This window comes from Perca flavescens, chromosome 3, assembly GCF_004354835.1.
Source record: "Perca flavescens isolate YP-PL-M2 chromosome 3, PFLA_1.0, whole genome shotgun sequence".
NCBI classification, from domain to species: domain Eukaryota; kingdom Metazoa; phylum Chordata; class Actinopteri; order Perciformes; family Percidae; genus Perca; species Perca flavescens.
Genome location: NC_041333.1, coordinates 18,260,042 through 18,274,513, shown reverse-complemented (window position 1 = coordinate 18,274,513; position 14,472 = coordinate 18,260,042). Strand labels below are relative to the sequence as shown.

Below are 14,472 nucleotides of genomic sequence, written 5' to 3'. Positions count from 1 at the left end.
ATAGTATAGTATGTCGAAAAAAAAATCATAAAAAGTCATAGTATAGTATGTGAAAAAAAGTCATGAAAAAGTCATCGTATAGTGTGTCAAAAAAGTCATAATATAGTTTCTCGAAAAAAAAATCATAAAAAAGTCTTAGTATAGTATCTCAAAAAAAGTCATAGTATATAGCATGTTGAAAAAAATCATAAAAAGTCATAGTTTAGTATGTTGAAAAAAGTCAAATAAAAGTAATAGTATAGTCTGTCAAAGAAAGTCATAAAAAAATCATAAAAAAGTCTTAGTATAGTATCTCGAAAAAAGTTATAGTATAGCATGTTGAAATAAATCATAATAAAGTTATAGTTGACTGTGTTTGAGCCTGAACCATATAGCTAGCAGCTATAGCTAGACTGTTAACGTCACGTCACGGGAACAGGGGAACTTAAACTTTGTGTTGCCTACAACAAACTAATGACAATTGGGGCTACAATAAAAACATTCAGAGCTGAAGCCCTTAAAAAATGACCTGGTTAATATTGGTGCACATAGCTAGCTAGCTAACTACTTAGACTAGCGCCCTTTATTGCCCTCTAGCGACGTGCAGTCATATTTCGGCAGTCAGTTTTCTGACAAGCTAGCAAACAAGCCAAACACTCTAAAAACCAGGCAAACATTTAAAAAGTAAGAACTGACTTACATTTCGTCTTCTATTGTGTTCATGTAGCTTCATCTGCTGCCCGACCTCCATGGCGACAAGAAGATGGCTTCGGCTAACCGTTGAGAGGTTGAAAAGGCTGATTACATCACAGCCTAACAAATTATATAACCTCTTTGACTCAAATATTTGATCTTGAAAAGTTGATCTGACCGACAGCCGTTAGGCAACGTCACCTGAGGGGGGCGGGGCCACACAATATGGTCCAGCTGCGGCCCTAATTCAGAACTCTGTAAACAAAAGTCCTACTTACGTCAACAACGTCGTACGGTCTGGCAATGCGAGACTATGTCGCTTATAACCATAGACTGTTTATATTTACAGTCTATGCTTATAATAACAAAAGAGTTTGTAATGGTGAAAAACGCAGGAGTAGCTGATTCAAATCTGAAAATCAAGCCCAAGCATTCAATTCTGTAAAATGTTCACAACATAAAAGCTAAACCCGATGTCTGATGGAGACATGAAATATGAAATATTCATATTTTATTACAATTTTAGAATTTGTACATATTGTCTTCTCATCCACATTTCATTTATACATTTATTACATAAATATACTCCAAAAAGTAGAATAACAAAAGACAAATTTAATATAAAACAAATTCAGAAACAAATGTAATACCTGACTCTGGGACAGAAGCTCAAGGAATGTACATTTTCTTTTGCATAACAAAGGTCACCCAACATGGCAGAGTCATCTCATTTCCAAAAAAAGGTCATACTTAGGATTATAGAAACGATTACTCAAGTTTATCCAATAATTCTGTTCATTACTCTTGGCTTTGATAAGTCATATTATTCATGTCAATACAAAACAAATTTCACACTTTAAAAAGGAAAATCGAAAATTTAGGACAATTTAGGTTGGTCTTTGTTGGCTTTGGTTATAAGATAAAAATTAAGATTAGCACACATCCAACATATGGGTTCCCTTGAACTGAGGACATAATTATAACCAACCAAAATACAATAACAAAATCCACCTCCTTCCAATATATTTTCCCCACCATTTAAGTAGCTACATATTTCCATTGCCCAAAAATAACCTTATGATCACTTAATTGATCTGCAATCTGAGAATCCTTCACATAACACATGCAAAAATAAATACACTGCATGGCCTTTGATGCGACCCTTCCCTTGGACACTCACATCATGCAAATCAAAGGGTCTTGTCTTATCAAAGTCCTCATCATCTCTAACGACTAACAGGTTTCATCAGCTCTCACATGTAAACTGTTGGTTTTGTCATGAGATGAACTGACTTTAAAACAACTCTGTTTTGGGGGAATTCTCAAAATAATAATGGACTCCTTTGCCATGTAAAAAGTAAGATTATTTCAAATGTTGATATGGCATCAGTAAGCGTTGCAGTTAAGACTGGCCAAGATTGAGCGGAGCCACTAACATCCATGCTGTCAGGCAGCAGATGTGGCAAGTATGATTAACATGCAGACACTGATAAAACTAAATTTTCAACTAATCTAGACAATACTCGCATTAAGATTAAACCAAATTCACCAACAGGAATCTCTGCTGGGGGAAATCTACATAAAACAATCCTCCATACATAATGTCAAGCAGTGTAGTTTAAATAAAACCAGGAATACATAAAAGATGACAAACCGTAGAACAAATGTTTATGAGTGTAATATAGAAAATTAAATTATTACAGTATGCATGTTGACCTATAGAGATAATATAAAAAATAAACACCTGCACCAGAAAAGTGTGCTTAAAAAAAAAAAGAAGAAATCGGAGCAGGTCCCCACATGTAAACCTCATATCAGACCTCATGTAAAAAATAAAACAACATTGTGATCATGTGGCTAAATAAAGCAACATACGCTGCTATTCCACCCTCCTTACCATTAAAGTTTATTTAAACAAACAAACCTGTTTTTTTAAATTATTTTAAAGTGTTGTCAGAAGAGAAAACAGTAGAGTAGAGGGTCAAGTGTTTTGCAAGCAGCAGTGCCGTAATGTCGAGAGGATAAAGGGAAGCTGAAAATGTCAGAACATCTTACAACCTCCTCGCAGGTCCCTGATCCAAGTGTAACGTGCTATTGATGAGGTTGAGTGGTGGTTGGGTGGACACATTGGGATGTCAATGTTCTGGAGAGGAATAAAGGTTTCCTGGGCGTTTTTGTTTTTTATCCCAGTTACAGAGAGACGTGCACGATGCTGTCCTGCGTTAATAGCCGTCTTTCTGAGTGTGCATTTGATCTTGGATCCTCTCCAGCATCTCCTGCATCCGCCGCAACTGTGAGGAGAGATAAGACAAGTGTTAGTGCTACGGTTTGATTTGACACATCCACAAGTTTACAAATGTTCTGTTGCATTTATGGCGGTTGTGAAATCTGGGGGTGTCAACAAGTGGTGCAGCCTTTTAAACAGGCTAATTATTTACACGTTACTGCACAGACAACAAATCGATACCACTCGGGATATCTGACGGTTCTTTGTAGATTATATGACCTGCACTGAACTGCAGGGAACCCCTGGCTCCTCCACCCGCCACTTCACCTACACTAGAATCTATTCAATATTACAAAAGCAGCAAAATATACTCATATCAGGGTAACCAATTAATCATGTTGAGTTCTTTGTTTTTAGGTTGGGGTCAAAAGACAAACTCAAATTTGTTCTTTTAGATTTATCACATTAGTAATTTAGCAAAACATACAGTTTTGTGCCGTGATTGTGCTTTTTGTTGTACTGCTTCATCAAATATAGCACCCAACGGCAAAACATTTCCATTTTTCCACTTTCTCAACACATAGTGAGACAGAACAGTGTCACAGTTAGGATTATTCAAGTTATTTGGAGTAACCAATTAATCGGAAAAAAAACCTGTCTGATTAATCAATATTTAAAAAAAATCGATTATTCATCCGGTTTACTCAACATTAGGAAACAGTAAGAAAATACCCATTATAGTTTCCTACAGCCAACAGTGGCATCACCAAATGTCTTGTCTGAACAACCCAAAAATATTCATTTTAATATAATCTAAGACAAGAAGAAGCAACAAGTTCGCACATTTGAGAAGCTGGAAACACAAAGTGTTTTGCATTTGTGCTTAAAGCAATGACTGAAACGATTAGCAAAATAGTTTCCATTTAATTGATTAGTTGGTTGTTGCAGCTCCTTTGTCGTGTTTAACCACATTTACCACAGAAAAAAAAAAAACAACTGAGGAGAAATTAGCTCTTTATTTGATAAAATAAATAGATTTAGTGGGGAAAGGGTAAGGAATTGGAAGCATAACGTTTGTGATCATTCACCATGAACAGATTTATCATTGGCTGTATTTGATTATAATAAAAACCAACACCATGTACAATTATGTATGTGTGCTCAGTTCATCTTCAGTTAAATTAACTGGAACGGGATCACAGGGACTGGGCTCATACTGTATTGAAAGAATTAAAATATTAAAAGCCTAATATCTATTATCTAATGATATTTCCTCTAAGAATATTTCTCAAAGCAACAATTTATATCATATTGCATACAAATGTCTACTAATATAATTGCTGGGGTATAAAAAAAACTATTGTTGAATTCTAACAATATTTAACTTTGTTTGCACCACACTGACTGTGCATAACTTGCCATGAAAGAAGATTTACTAACACAGGGTGAAAAGCAGTGTTGACTACTTGACTAAAAGTGGGATTATGAAACCTTTTCCTACCCACAGTTCAAAGGGCCAAAGGACTTGCGAGGACAGGGGAGTAGGGGTTTAAATGTTCAATTACACCCATTCATGTTTTTGTGGCTACTCATTGTCAACCTCAGAAAACATGACCCGAATGTGCTTCAAAGAAATCTTATGGATAAATAAAATCTGTGAGCTAAAGACACTCAGAGGGCTTCATCAGAAAGATCTCTGTGATCTGAGCGTGTCTCTGTGTTGGGCTGAGAGTCTGAGTGCTCATGGGGAGCAGAATTCGAGTCCGGTTGTTGGTGGGCGCGCCGTACCTCCTCATCTTTCTCTCGGATGAGCTTTTCTGTATCGCTGTCCGCCACTCCGGGCCTCACGGGGATGGGGAAGTCTGTGCCGCTCTCTCTGGTTAGTTTACTGCAGAGAGATACACAAGGATTTCAACATTTACTGTATCACAAAGGGTGAGGCTAAAATTCTAGGTGGGACATGTCATTGGTTAATAGTAATGAATGACTGCGGGATTTAACTGCATTACACATGGCTACTAAGGATCTGTAAAAGTCACTGAACATGGAAAATGTTTGGTAGCAAATAAACAAACAGTGTATCTGAGTTGAGCATGGCAATATCACTGTGCCCAGACGTCAATGTCTTAAAGGGACAGCACATACGCACGCAGACAATAGGTCAAGGCCTGAGCTGTGGCTGATCTTCAGTGTAAGTCTACTTATCACAGTCATCATCTCAAACTCAAAAACTGTCATCTGCACAGCACAATATGTATAGTAATTTAAATCTGCCTTGAGCACTCTGTAATTAGTTGCTGTCAAACTAATGCTGTTGACCGACCGCATTAACACTTACAGCAAAAACACCAAATAGAAGAATCAGGAAATATTTTAACTAATTTACATGTGCCTGTGAGGCTGAATATAGATAATAAAAAATATAATATGAAAATATTTTGTTACCCATTAAATACACTGAAAAATACCCAAATAAAGAAATATTGGTCTTTAAATGTCTATATTTCTATACATCTCATGTCTTAATATTTAAATGTTTGCTAGTTCTTCTACACTTCATTGCAGTATGTAAAGGTCTCCCCTTTACTCAGTGTAAGCTTACTTGCGGTTGCGTTCCTTCACAACCATGCGTGTCATGCTCTGGATGCAATGGGCTCTGTAGTTCTCGTAGTGAGTCTCCCGGGTCACGTCCTTCAGATCTTGCATATGTGTGCGAACAAGCATGTTCCTCAGCTTCACAAAGTCACAGTGTGCCGAGTTCTCCACTGCAAACCACAGTGTGAGGATCAATTTCAACAATATATTCAGCATTCTTAAAAACTGCTGATATTGAATCATGTAGGCAACGCTGAATAACAAAATTAAAAAAAGGATAAAGGATCAATGAACACACACATACAAACAAGCACTGTCATTAGCAATTTTTCTGTATGTACGTCAATACAACATGTATGCAGCATACATGCTGTTACTATAAATCACTTTAAGTTGTGATGGAGTAGGAGAACAGGCCTACCCTCTACGATGCCCCAGGGATAGAGACGGCCTCGCACCCTCTTCCCTTTGGCCTCCACCACTGTGTTGCTGCCAATCACTGCAAAGGGAATGCTTTCCTTGTAGGGAGAACAGAATAGGATGGTAAAATGAAAACGATGTTTCAAAGATATCTGGCAGGGGAGAGTGTAGATGAGTTAAGATTGGACCAGTGAGTGCTGCAGTGCAGATGTTTTTATATCTACTCCGTGCCATCTTTCCTTTATTTATCATTTCTGCTCTCATCTGAAACTACTCTCCATATTTTTATTTTAAATAAATCATAACTTTCCATTAATTATTTCAATTCTTCCATCTCGTATTCCCATTTGTCCTTTCTCTGCTGCACACAGTGCTCTTATCAGAGGCTACTCAAGGACAGAGGCAAAGAGAGATATACTGACACACTGACTGTGTCCTCGCTGCCAAGAGAGCAAAAAACGATTGACTCATCAAGACTGTGTAGTCAGTAGTGGACTGACTGCCAAGGGCTTGTGTTATATTGTCTGTATATACATTTTAACATAACTGCCCTCTATTAAGGGGATAATCTTCTTTTAATGTGTTCACAACAACCAAAGTGTCTAAAAATGAAAATCCTGCAAAATAAGAACAAAAATGTAGTATGATATACTTGCTATTAGTGCTATGTTTATTCTTGTTTATTGAAAGATCCATGTGGGCATCCAGTTTTACACATTGTCAACAAAGTGCAGTGTTGACATCAACAGCCTGCAAACTCCAAATTGTATAAAAAACAATGGACAGAAAGAGCAGAGAGAAATACACCTAGCAGCTCTGTCTCTCACCTTCAGCTGAAGGTCCTGCTGCTTAAAGTCCTCATCTTCGTCAGAGTCACAGTCGGGGAACTGGTAAATCTTGATACCATACTGCTCAATCTCCTCTCGGATCTACGAGGACATAGACAGCAGAGAAAGTACAGAGTAAAAACATGTATTTTGACTGTAGAAGACTGATACATGAGTTGTGTGAATCTCTGCTATGTAATGACAGCCCTGGGTATCCTGCTCTGCCTTTGAGAAAATGAAAGCTCAGATGGGCCGATCTGGAATCTTGCTCCCCCACCCTCCATCTTGCCACCCCTCTCTCCTCCTCAATAGCTACAGATACAGAAATGGCACATCCTAAGGAAAGCTCATTGTGGGACTGGCTCTATTAGGGGACCACTAAGGTCTATATAAAATCATCCAAAGAGCAGCATAGCATGGGACCTTTAACACACGTATAGATCAACAGTTTATTGACTGAGATCAGCCTTGCCTTGATTTTCTTCTTCTTGACCTCACTAGGGGTGAGTGTGTCTGCTTTGGCCAAAACGGGGACGATGTTAACCTTCTCATGTAGAGCTTTCATAAATTCCACATCCAAAGGCCGGAGGCTAAAAGAGACACGGAACATACATGTACATTAAATACAGTGAGACACAATACCCTCAAAGTAGTCTCGCATTGCCAGACCTTCCTCCATAGCGCTGCGGAGGAGGGTCTGGCTAGACCACAAAGCATTCAGGGAGGGGAGAAAAACGTGCTCTGGTTGATTGGCATTTCTTTAAATCAGTCAAAATCGTCTTGGGCGGCGCTAGGCACGGGATAGGGCAACGGTGCTTCTGCAAAATAGCCTCGGGAAGGAACTTGTTTTGGTGGAACGTGTACATTCATAAATGTCCATAAATGACAGTTGCTGGGATCAAGGGACAAGGAATTTACCTTCAAGATCAAGATGTGTTTTTCTGCCAATAAACATGCTTTTATCCTGACTGTAGATGCATGTTGGCAGCATAAAATGTACTGTAAGACATAAGATAATGTCTCTGGTCAATCAGTGGTGGCATGATTTGCTCTAAGGGACCTCTTGGTGTATGATGAGTAATGGCTGAAGCTCATCAACAGAGGGAGCAGTTTCTCCATCACTGTGACTTTTAAAAATGCACTGCAGCATTACTTGAGGTTTATGGCATAGTTGTTCTTTAATGAGCACAGTGATGTGGAACAGTGCACGTGCACAACTGCAGCAAAAAGAACCACATCAGCACAAACAATTGATTAGAGAAAAAGCACTGCACTAGATGTAAATTCACCTGAAGTCAGCTGCAGAACTGCTTTAACTCTAGGCAGGAGCCCACTGCATTAACAATTCATGGGGCTGAATGCACTGCAAGTAAGTACTGGTGCACTAGGTATTAACGATAAATCCCAATTACTTAGGTGGTTGTGTGTGTAGGGAAAAAAAAGAAGCTGTGTGCATGTTATTTAGGGAAGGTGAAGGTAGTCACTGGTCTGATGCAAATGCAAGCACAGACTTTACATCATACAGTAAAAAGGGCAGGGGTCAATATTTGCCATTATTAGGGGTGATGAGAGAGAGAGAGGGAGAGAGAGAGAGAGAGAGAGAGAGAGAGAGAGAGAAGAGAGAGAGAGAGAGGGCTAACTAATCCCTATGAGAGCACTGAGCATTTGTCATACCCATGACCAAAGGGTGAGATGAAATAGAGGCAGCAGTGTACGCGGTTGTCCTGGATGTTCTTGCGGTTGAGGCCACTCTCGTCCCTGAAGTACTGCTCAAACTGCTGGTCGATGTAGTCAGCCACTGACTTCCAGCTAGAGCAGAAACACACGGGGACGTTCGGTCTCTGAGGCAATGCAGGCTGTGCAACAGCCGAAATACTGCACATGACTTTTCAAACACAGCAGAGCTAAAATGAGGTTATCCATCTATGCTCTGTGAATAGTTTCATTTTGTTTTTTCATTTCAGGTTATTTTATTCATTAAAGATTTTTGACACGTACCATTCAGTGTTGTTTACAGCATCCCCAAACCCAGGGGTGTCTACAATGGTGAGCTTCAATTTGACACCTTTCTCTTCTATATCCACTGTGTGTTTGGTGATTTCTACCGTTTGTGTGATTCGCTCTAGGGGAAGGACACAAACAGACCACTGAACTTAATATCAGCCATGAGATATATAGAGGGCAAATGTTTAAAAAAGAAAAAAGAAACAAATATATTAAAAGCTGGGGCTCCCTCACCTTCAGCATTAAGCAGCTTTCTATCTTTGTAAAGATCTGTGAGAAAGAGACTGTTGACCAGGGTGGACTTTCCCAGGCCAGACTCCCCTTCAAACAAAGAACAACAAAGACGAAAAGAGCGAGGTTTAAGACTGTGATGTCTCTTCATAGTAAAAGGTGGGCTTAAGATCAAATGTCTGCTCATGTGCAAACGAGGACTTACCTGCCACCATGAGCGTGAAGTCAAATCCCTTCTTTACTGACTTGCGGTGCACCTGGTTTGGCAGCGTCGCAAAACCCACATATTCCTTGTCCTGGTCCTAAAACATACACACAAAGATTAAATAATACATCAGGGCAGCACACATTACCATGTATATATGATTGTGTAAAAATAATCATTTGCGCGGTTATCAACAACTACAAACCTTTGGTTGTCCCATTCACAGTATGTTAACTTTCCCACAAAAAGTTTGATACCTAAATAAACAACAAGCAAAAAAGCATCGCTCCCATCACAGTGCTCCCATCACAACCTGTGCCGCCTAAAGAAAATCAACACAATTCAACCTTTTTTTTTAACCACCTAAAGCAACCAGTAGTTTTAAGCACAAGGTAATGCTGTCAGTCACATCCTATGAACCGTCTTCATCAGTCTGAACTGTTCCAAAACATTACAGCACAAAAACATCGTTTTTAAAGCTGAACTCAACCACACAGATCTTGTTATCCTCTCTGGGTTTCTTCTCCTTGTGTTACCTCATTATTGTTGTACGGGTCAAATCGACCCCAGGGACTCTTGGGCCTGGTGGGACTGATGGGGCATGGCAAGTCAAACTCCACACTTCTGCTCTGCAGTAAACTGGGCTCTGAACCTGAATCCGACTGCGCCCTGCCTGCCACAGGGGGGCGCAAATATGACGGGGTGTGGGGGCGGTCTTCGCCCTCAGCTTCCCTGTCTGCATCATGAGGCTCATGGCCATGATGGTGGTGGTGGTGGTGCTTGTGGTCATGGTGGTGGTGGCCGTGCCCTCCTTGGTGGTGAGGGTCTTGCATAATGTTCTCCACCTCTGAGTCGTCTGAATGGCTTGAATGCTAGAGAGACGCCACAGTGGGTGGATGAGGCGGTGCAGAGGAACGGGTGGGATAAAAATAGAGGGTGGAGGCAAAGATAGGTAAAGGAAAGTTCAAGTGTCGATGTGGAGGGGAAGGAGATCCATAGAGCAGAAAATGCACACTTTTAATGAGGATGGATCATGTTAGAGGTGAACAAGAATACCAGAAATCTATCTCAGTGGATCTGGTTATTGTATTACTATGCAACTAATATTTAATGAGCTGTAATACTTGGACATACATTAAATTGTACATTCCTGGAAGCAGAGAGTGAGTTTTTCCTACATTATAAATCTTCTGACCACTTCATACATTTTGCAGAGCTAATGTGAGGCAAAAAGGCCTTCTTTATGGTCGTTGTTAAAAGACAAGGACTATATCAGGCATTAGGTACATAAGTTTATTCTAAATTCCTGGACTTCCAGGGGTAATATACACTAAGCCGTCACAAAAAATAAAGTGTAGCTTCTCCTGTAAGAGGATACACAGCTAAAGAGTAGGCTGCTGTGTATATTCTGGACTCCAGTTACCACAAACTAAAGTCTCTCTGCTAGTTGAGCACAAAGATAAATAATTCAGTGGCCCTCAGAAAGCAATGAGGCCATTTAAATTCAGCTCTAGGCCCATACTGTGACTCTGCACTCATGTTATGTTTATGCACTATGAATTAGCCGGGGGGTAAAAGTAGAGTGGGTTGTTGGGACAGGACACGTGAAGATACAACTTTTAGTTCCTATATATTGCTTTTTGTTCAATGGGTTTTAAGGGTGTCACTGGTACCTGTTCAGCATCATGGTCTCCGCTGGGATTAGGGGAGGCAGGGCAAGAGTCTTGCTCGTCTGATGAAGAGTGAACCTCATGGTCACTTTCCTCCATTGCAACTGGGGCTACAGTGCACTCTGCAATCTCCAACCAAAAGGGAGCACACACATGGCGATGTTTATTAGGTTAAAGAACAGGGAGGGTCATGTCAGGAGAGGAAGGATCAAAGAGTCCGCCATGAGGAAATAAGGTGCATGAGCCGAGAGCGGTATGACAAAAGGAGTGAATGTGTTCAGGCAAGACAGATGAAAAAAAAGAAGCAAATGATTAAATAAAGCCAAAGTAACGACATACAATATGAAACAACAAGATACCATTTACCACAGGAAAAGGTATGATTGCAGAGCAGATAAGAGAGACCAAATAGATGACTGAGTGATGCATAATGGCATTTTGAGGGCAGTCGTTTCCAGTCTTCCAATATAATGTTGGTCCAATCTGGCCTCCTGCCATTACAGCACGACCCTAATGTTATTAGTTCCTCGGATATCGCTCCACTTAGTGTTTCAGACACTACCAAAAATGCACCAGTCCAGCAAATTTCAGTGCCAGCAGATACAATTATCTGTGCTTGCTGCAATTACATGATGCAGGGAGTCATTGGAAGTTTCATGAACAGCATAGTAAAACAGAGAGTCACACTTCTGCCCAAAGATTTCATTTATGCTTAGAGCCACTCTGTAGTCAATAATCACTATTTGTTTAATTCCCTTGCATGTTAATATCCCCAGTGGGAAGTAGTCTGAAACAAAATTTAAAAAATATTATTTTAAGTGTGATATCCCTACACCACTGTTCAACCAGAGTACAAAAAAAAATGCTCATGTAAGCCAACAGAACATCCCTTCTTGGTTTATGTCCTCCATCCATGGCCTACAGTTTTAATTATGCTGGGATTTAGAGCTTTAGGGCACAGGAGAAATTGATAGTTTCACAGTTTAGGAAATCAGTGATCTGCTTTCCTGTGCTACAATCAAAGCACAGAGATCAATGTCCAACATGGTGGATCCTGTGACCTACATAGAAGAGATGGTCGATTGCAAAGCTTTGACAACTGTGGAGCAGAACTGCTAGGTTTATCATTCAATTGCCTCATTTTTGCTCGATGTTGGTGTTAAAAAGCAAGCTGATTGTCAAAATCAGATGGAATGTTTTGCTCAAATCATAACTGCAGCGTATACAGAAACAACATTAAAACCAAACGCCTTCTTTCCTTTAAAAAAGTAGATCATACAAGTATTGTCACAAACTCACCCCCACCCTCCATCTACACGGAGCCTCACCTCCTGTCTTGCAGTGCCTCACCTGTGGTACCTTTTATCAGCGTGTAAAGCCTCTTCTTGCCTCTGCGTACACTGCTCTTCATGCCCCTTCACTTTCCAGCATGCAGCAAGAAGCAGAGGCTCCAGCATTTATACGCCTCCATCCCAGAGGACACAGCACCCTTCAGCCCCATCGAGCCACTCAGCGCCCCCGGGAACTGATCAGCAGCATTGACGAGCCATGCGTCACCGTTCACAGGCTTCACAACAAGTACAGTACATGCTCTAATGCTGAATCTACTTACAAGTTGTAGCAGTAAAGCTCTTTATCAGACATGACACAACATATGTAGACAACGCTATTCAGACCTATGATTCTCCATGGCTAATATTAGCCGTGACTGCATCAGACACACTCCAACATAACTTCACATTGATGGCTTAGTAGTTATAACAAACCTGTATAGTGAGTCCAACCTGATTATCCACCAACATGTTAAGATGTATGACCTACTTTATGTCCCATCATAATCACAAATGATATATTAAACATAACCCGCTATGCTAATGAGTTCACAATTAAGCTAATAAATGAATTAATTAGAAACTATTTATATGGCAACGTACTTGTCTTCACATACCACATTAAGCATTAAGTAGATTCCCTCATTCATATGCAAATTTAAGCAGCAAGTTGCTCCAAAATGTAATCTGACTATCGACTCTACGGGATGTTTGTCTTTACAAGACACAGAGCACCATGATGACAAAATGTCTGGAATTAAACCACTCACACAGTTCTGATAAATGTTTATCAGCCACACCAGGTATAGTACTTTAAGTTAAACCACTTTCCTTCAGTGGCATTCATAAATGATAACCCTACCTTTTAAGGTACCTTTTTCTTCTATAAGCCACACATATCTACATAATATCTGGGTATCTCTTTAAATCAATGAGGCATTACTGGTTGCAGGTAGTAGATTCACATGCTTCTAAGCACACAGAACACAGTGCAACCTTTTCCTCTCCCACTGAACCAGTCAGGTTATTAGTCCACGATGTTTTTAGTCTTGATATTTAAGACTTTGGAGAAATAAAAAACACAGTTACAGCTGAAAAGGTTTTACTGCATTCGAGAATGGAAGGGATTAAATTATTAATGGCATCTTTCATTTTCCTTTTTATACAGGCCTGCCTGCAGGTGGCCAAAAATCTATAAATTTTCTTTTGAGCTCTATAGTTGATCTCATGACAGTCGAATGGAAGAGAAAAAAAGAAAGAAGATGTAATGGATCTCACGAGAAAGATGATGTACAAGAAGAACCAAGATGGATGTTATGGAAAGCAGTTTTATCTGTGACATCATGCTTTTCAATCAGAGCTACTTTGTGTTCCTGGCACACAGCTGCGTGAAGTAGGAAAAAGCTCAGGTTTGAGATTTGTATTAGCATTCCCTCCTTAGGAAAAAGGATATGGGAGAATTATTATGCTTCAGTAATCTTAGAAGTTCAACTCAGAAGAGAGATTTGATCAGATTTCTACTGTGTGCACTTTTCCACATGCAAACATTTCCACTAGTCCAGAACTTTAGTAAGCCATTTGAGTTTCTCCTGTCACACAGAAGCAGTAGCACTCGATCTTTTGCTTGAATTTAATCCCACTGAATTGCTCTTTTGCATCACTCACTAAACTCCAGTTTTCCACAGATCCACCAGGTGGAAGTCTGACTGTGCAGGGTATTGTGTTGTAACTTGCCAACTCTCCAAAAAATAAGACAAAAACGTAGTATACAGTATATCACATAATAGTTAAGTGTCAAATGTAGAACTAATGTCATCCAAAGTCTAACATGTACTATTCAACAACAAATGTGTGTTTGTGATCAGCAAAAACACCCTTCTACAAGTCTCATACGCAGGTATTTCCTTTAAGTCAGCCTGTTCAAACAGAAAAACACAGCCACTTCCAGACCACAGCCAACAGAAAACCAAAGTCAGGTGTGTAGCAGATAAATCAATAAACTTATTAAACATATGATTGACTGGCCATACAAACATCAATGCAACTCTGGTAAGGCATCCCAACATCTAAATCCCATATTATGCACAATCATTCCTTTCAAAATAAAACAACAAAGTTAGTCGATTAAAGGTTTGGAAAGAGAACCAACAAACAAAATAATCCAAAACTCTGACCTCTTTTACAACAAAAAAACTGTGGCTTAATTTTGTTTGAGAATTATTTAGAAGACTCCCTCATCCTTATTCTGCTATATTAAATTAGATGATGTGAAAACAGTATTCGATATATA

The 14,472-nt window shown here is 39.6% G+C and overlaps 1 protein-coding gene across 4 annotated transcripts in view; it reads right to left on the bottom strand.

Moving 5' to 3' along the window:
* Positions 1–1,281: 1,281 nt before the first annotated feature.
* The window catches only part of septin4b (septin 4b), a 52,941-nt gene continuing 39,750 nt past the window's right edge, over positions 1,282–14,472 (bottom strand). For 2 of the 4 annotated variants that reach the window (XM_028573548.1, XM_028573549.1), the window contains 10 exons: positions 9,182–9,278; positions 8,980–9,066; positions 8,740–8,863; positions 8,416–8,550; positions 7,214–7,331; positions 6,742–6,843; positions 5,916–6,012; positions 5,502–5,664; positions 4,688–4,787; positions 1,282–2,963 (listed from right to left, as the gene is read on the bottom strand). In XM_028573548.1, coding sequence (XP_028429349.1) covers positions 2,895–2,963; positions 4,688–4,787; positions 5,502–5,664; positions 5,916–6,012; positions 6,742–6,843; positions 7,214–7,331; positions 8,416–8,550; positions 8,740–8,863; positions 8,980–9,066; positions 9,182–9,278 — 1,092 coding nt within the window. In that variant the 3' untranslated portion in view covers positions 1,282–2,894. Of the gene's footprint in view, positions 2,964–4,687; positions 4,788–5,501; positions 5,665–5,915; positions 6,013–6,741; positions 6,844–7,213; positions 7,332–8,415; positions 8,551–8,739; positions 8,864–8,979; positions 9,067–9,181; positions 9,279–9,717; positions 10,054–10,854; positions 11,150–14,472 lie in introns of those variants that run through there. The other 2 variants (XM_028573545.1, XM_028573546.1) reach the window with 2 other exon arrangements.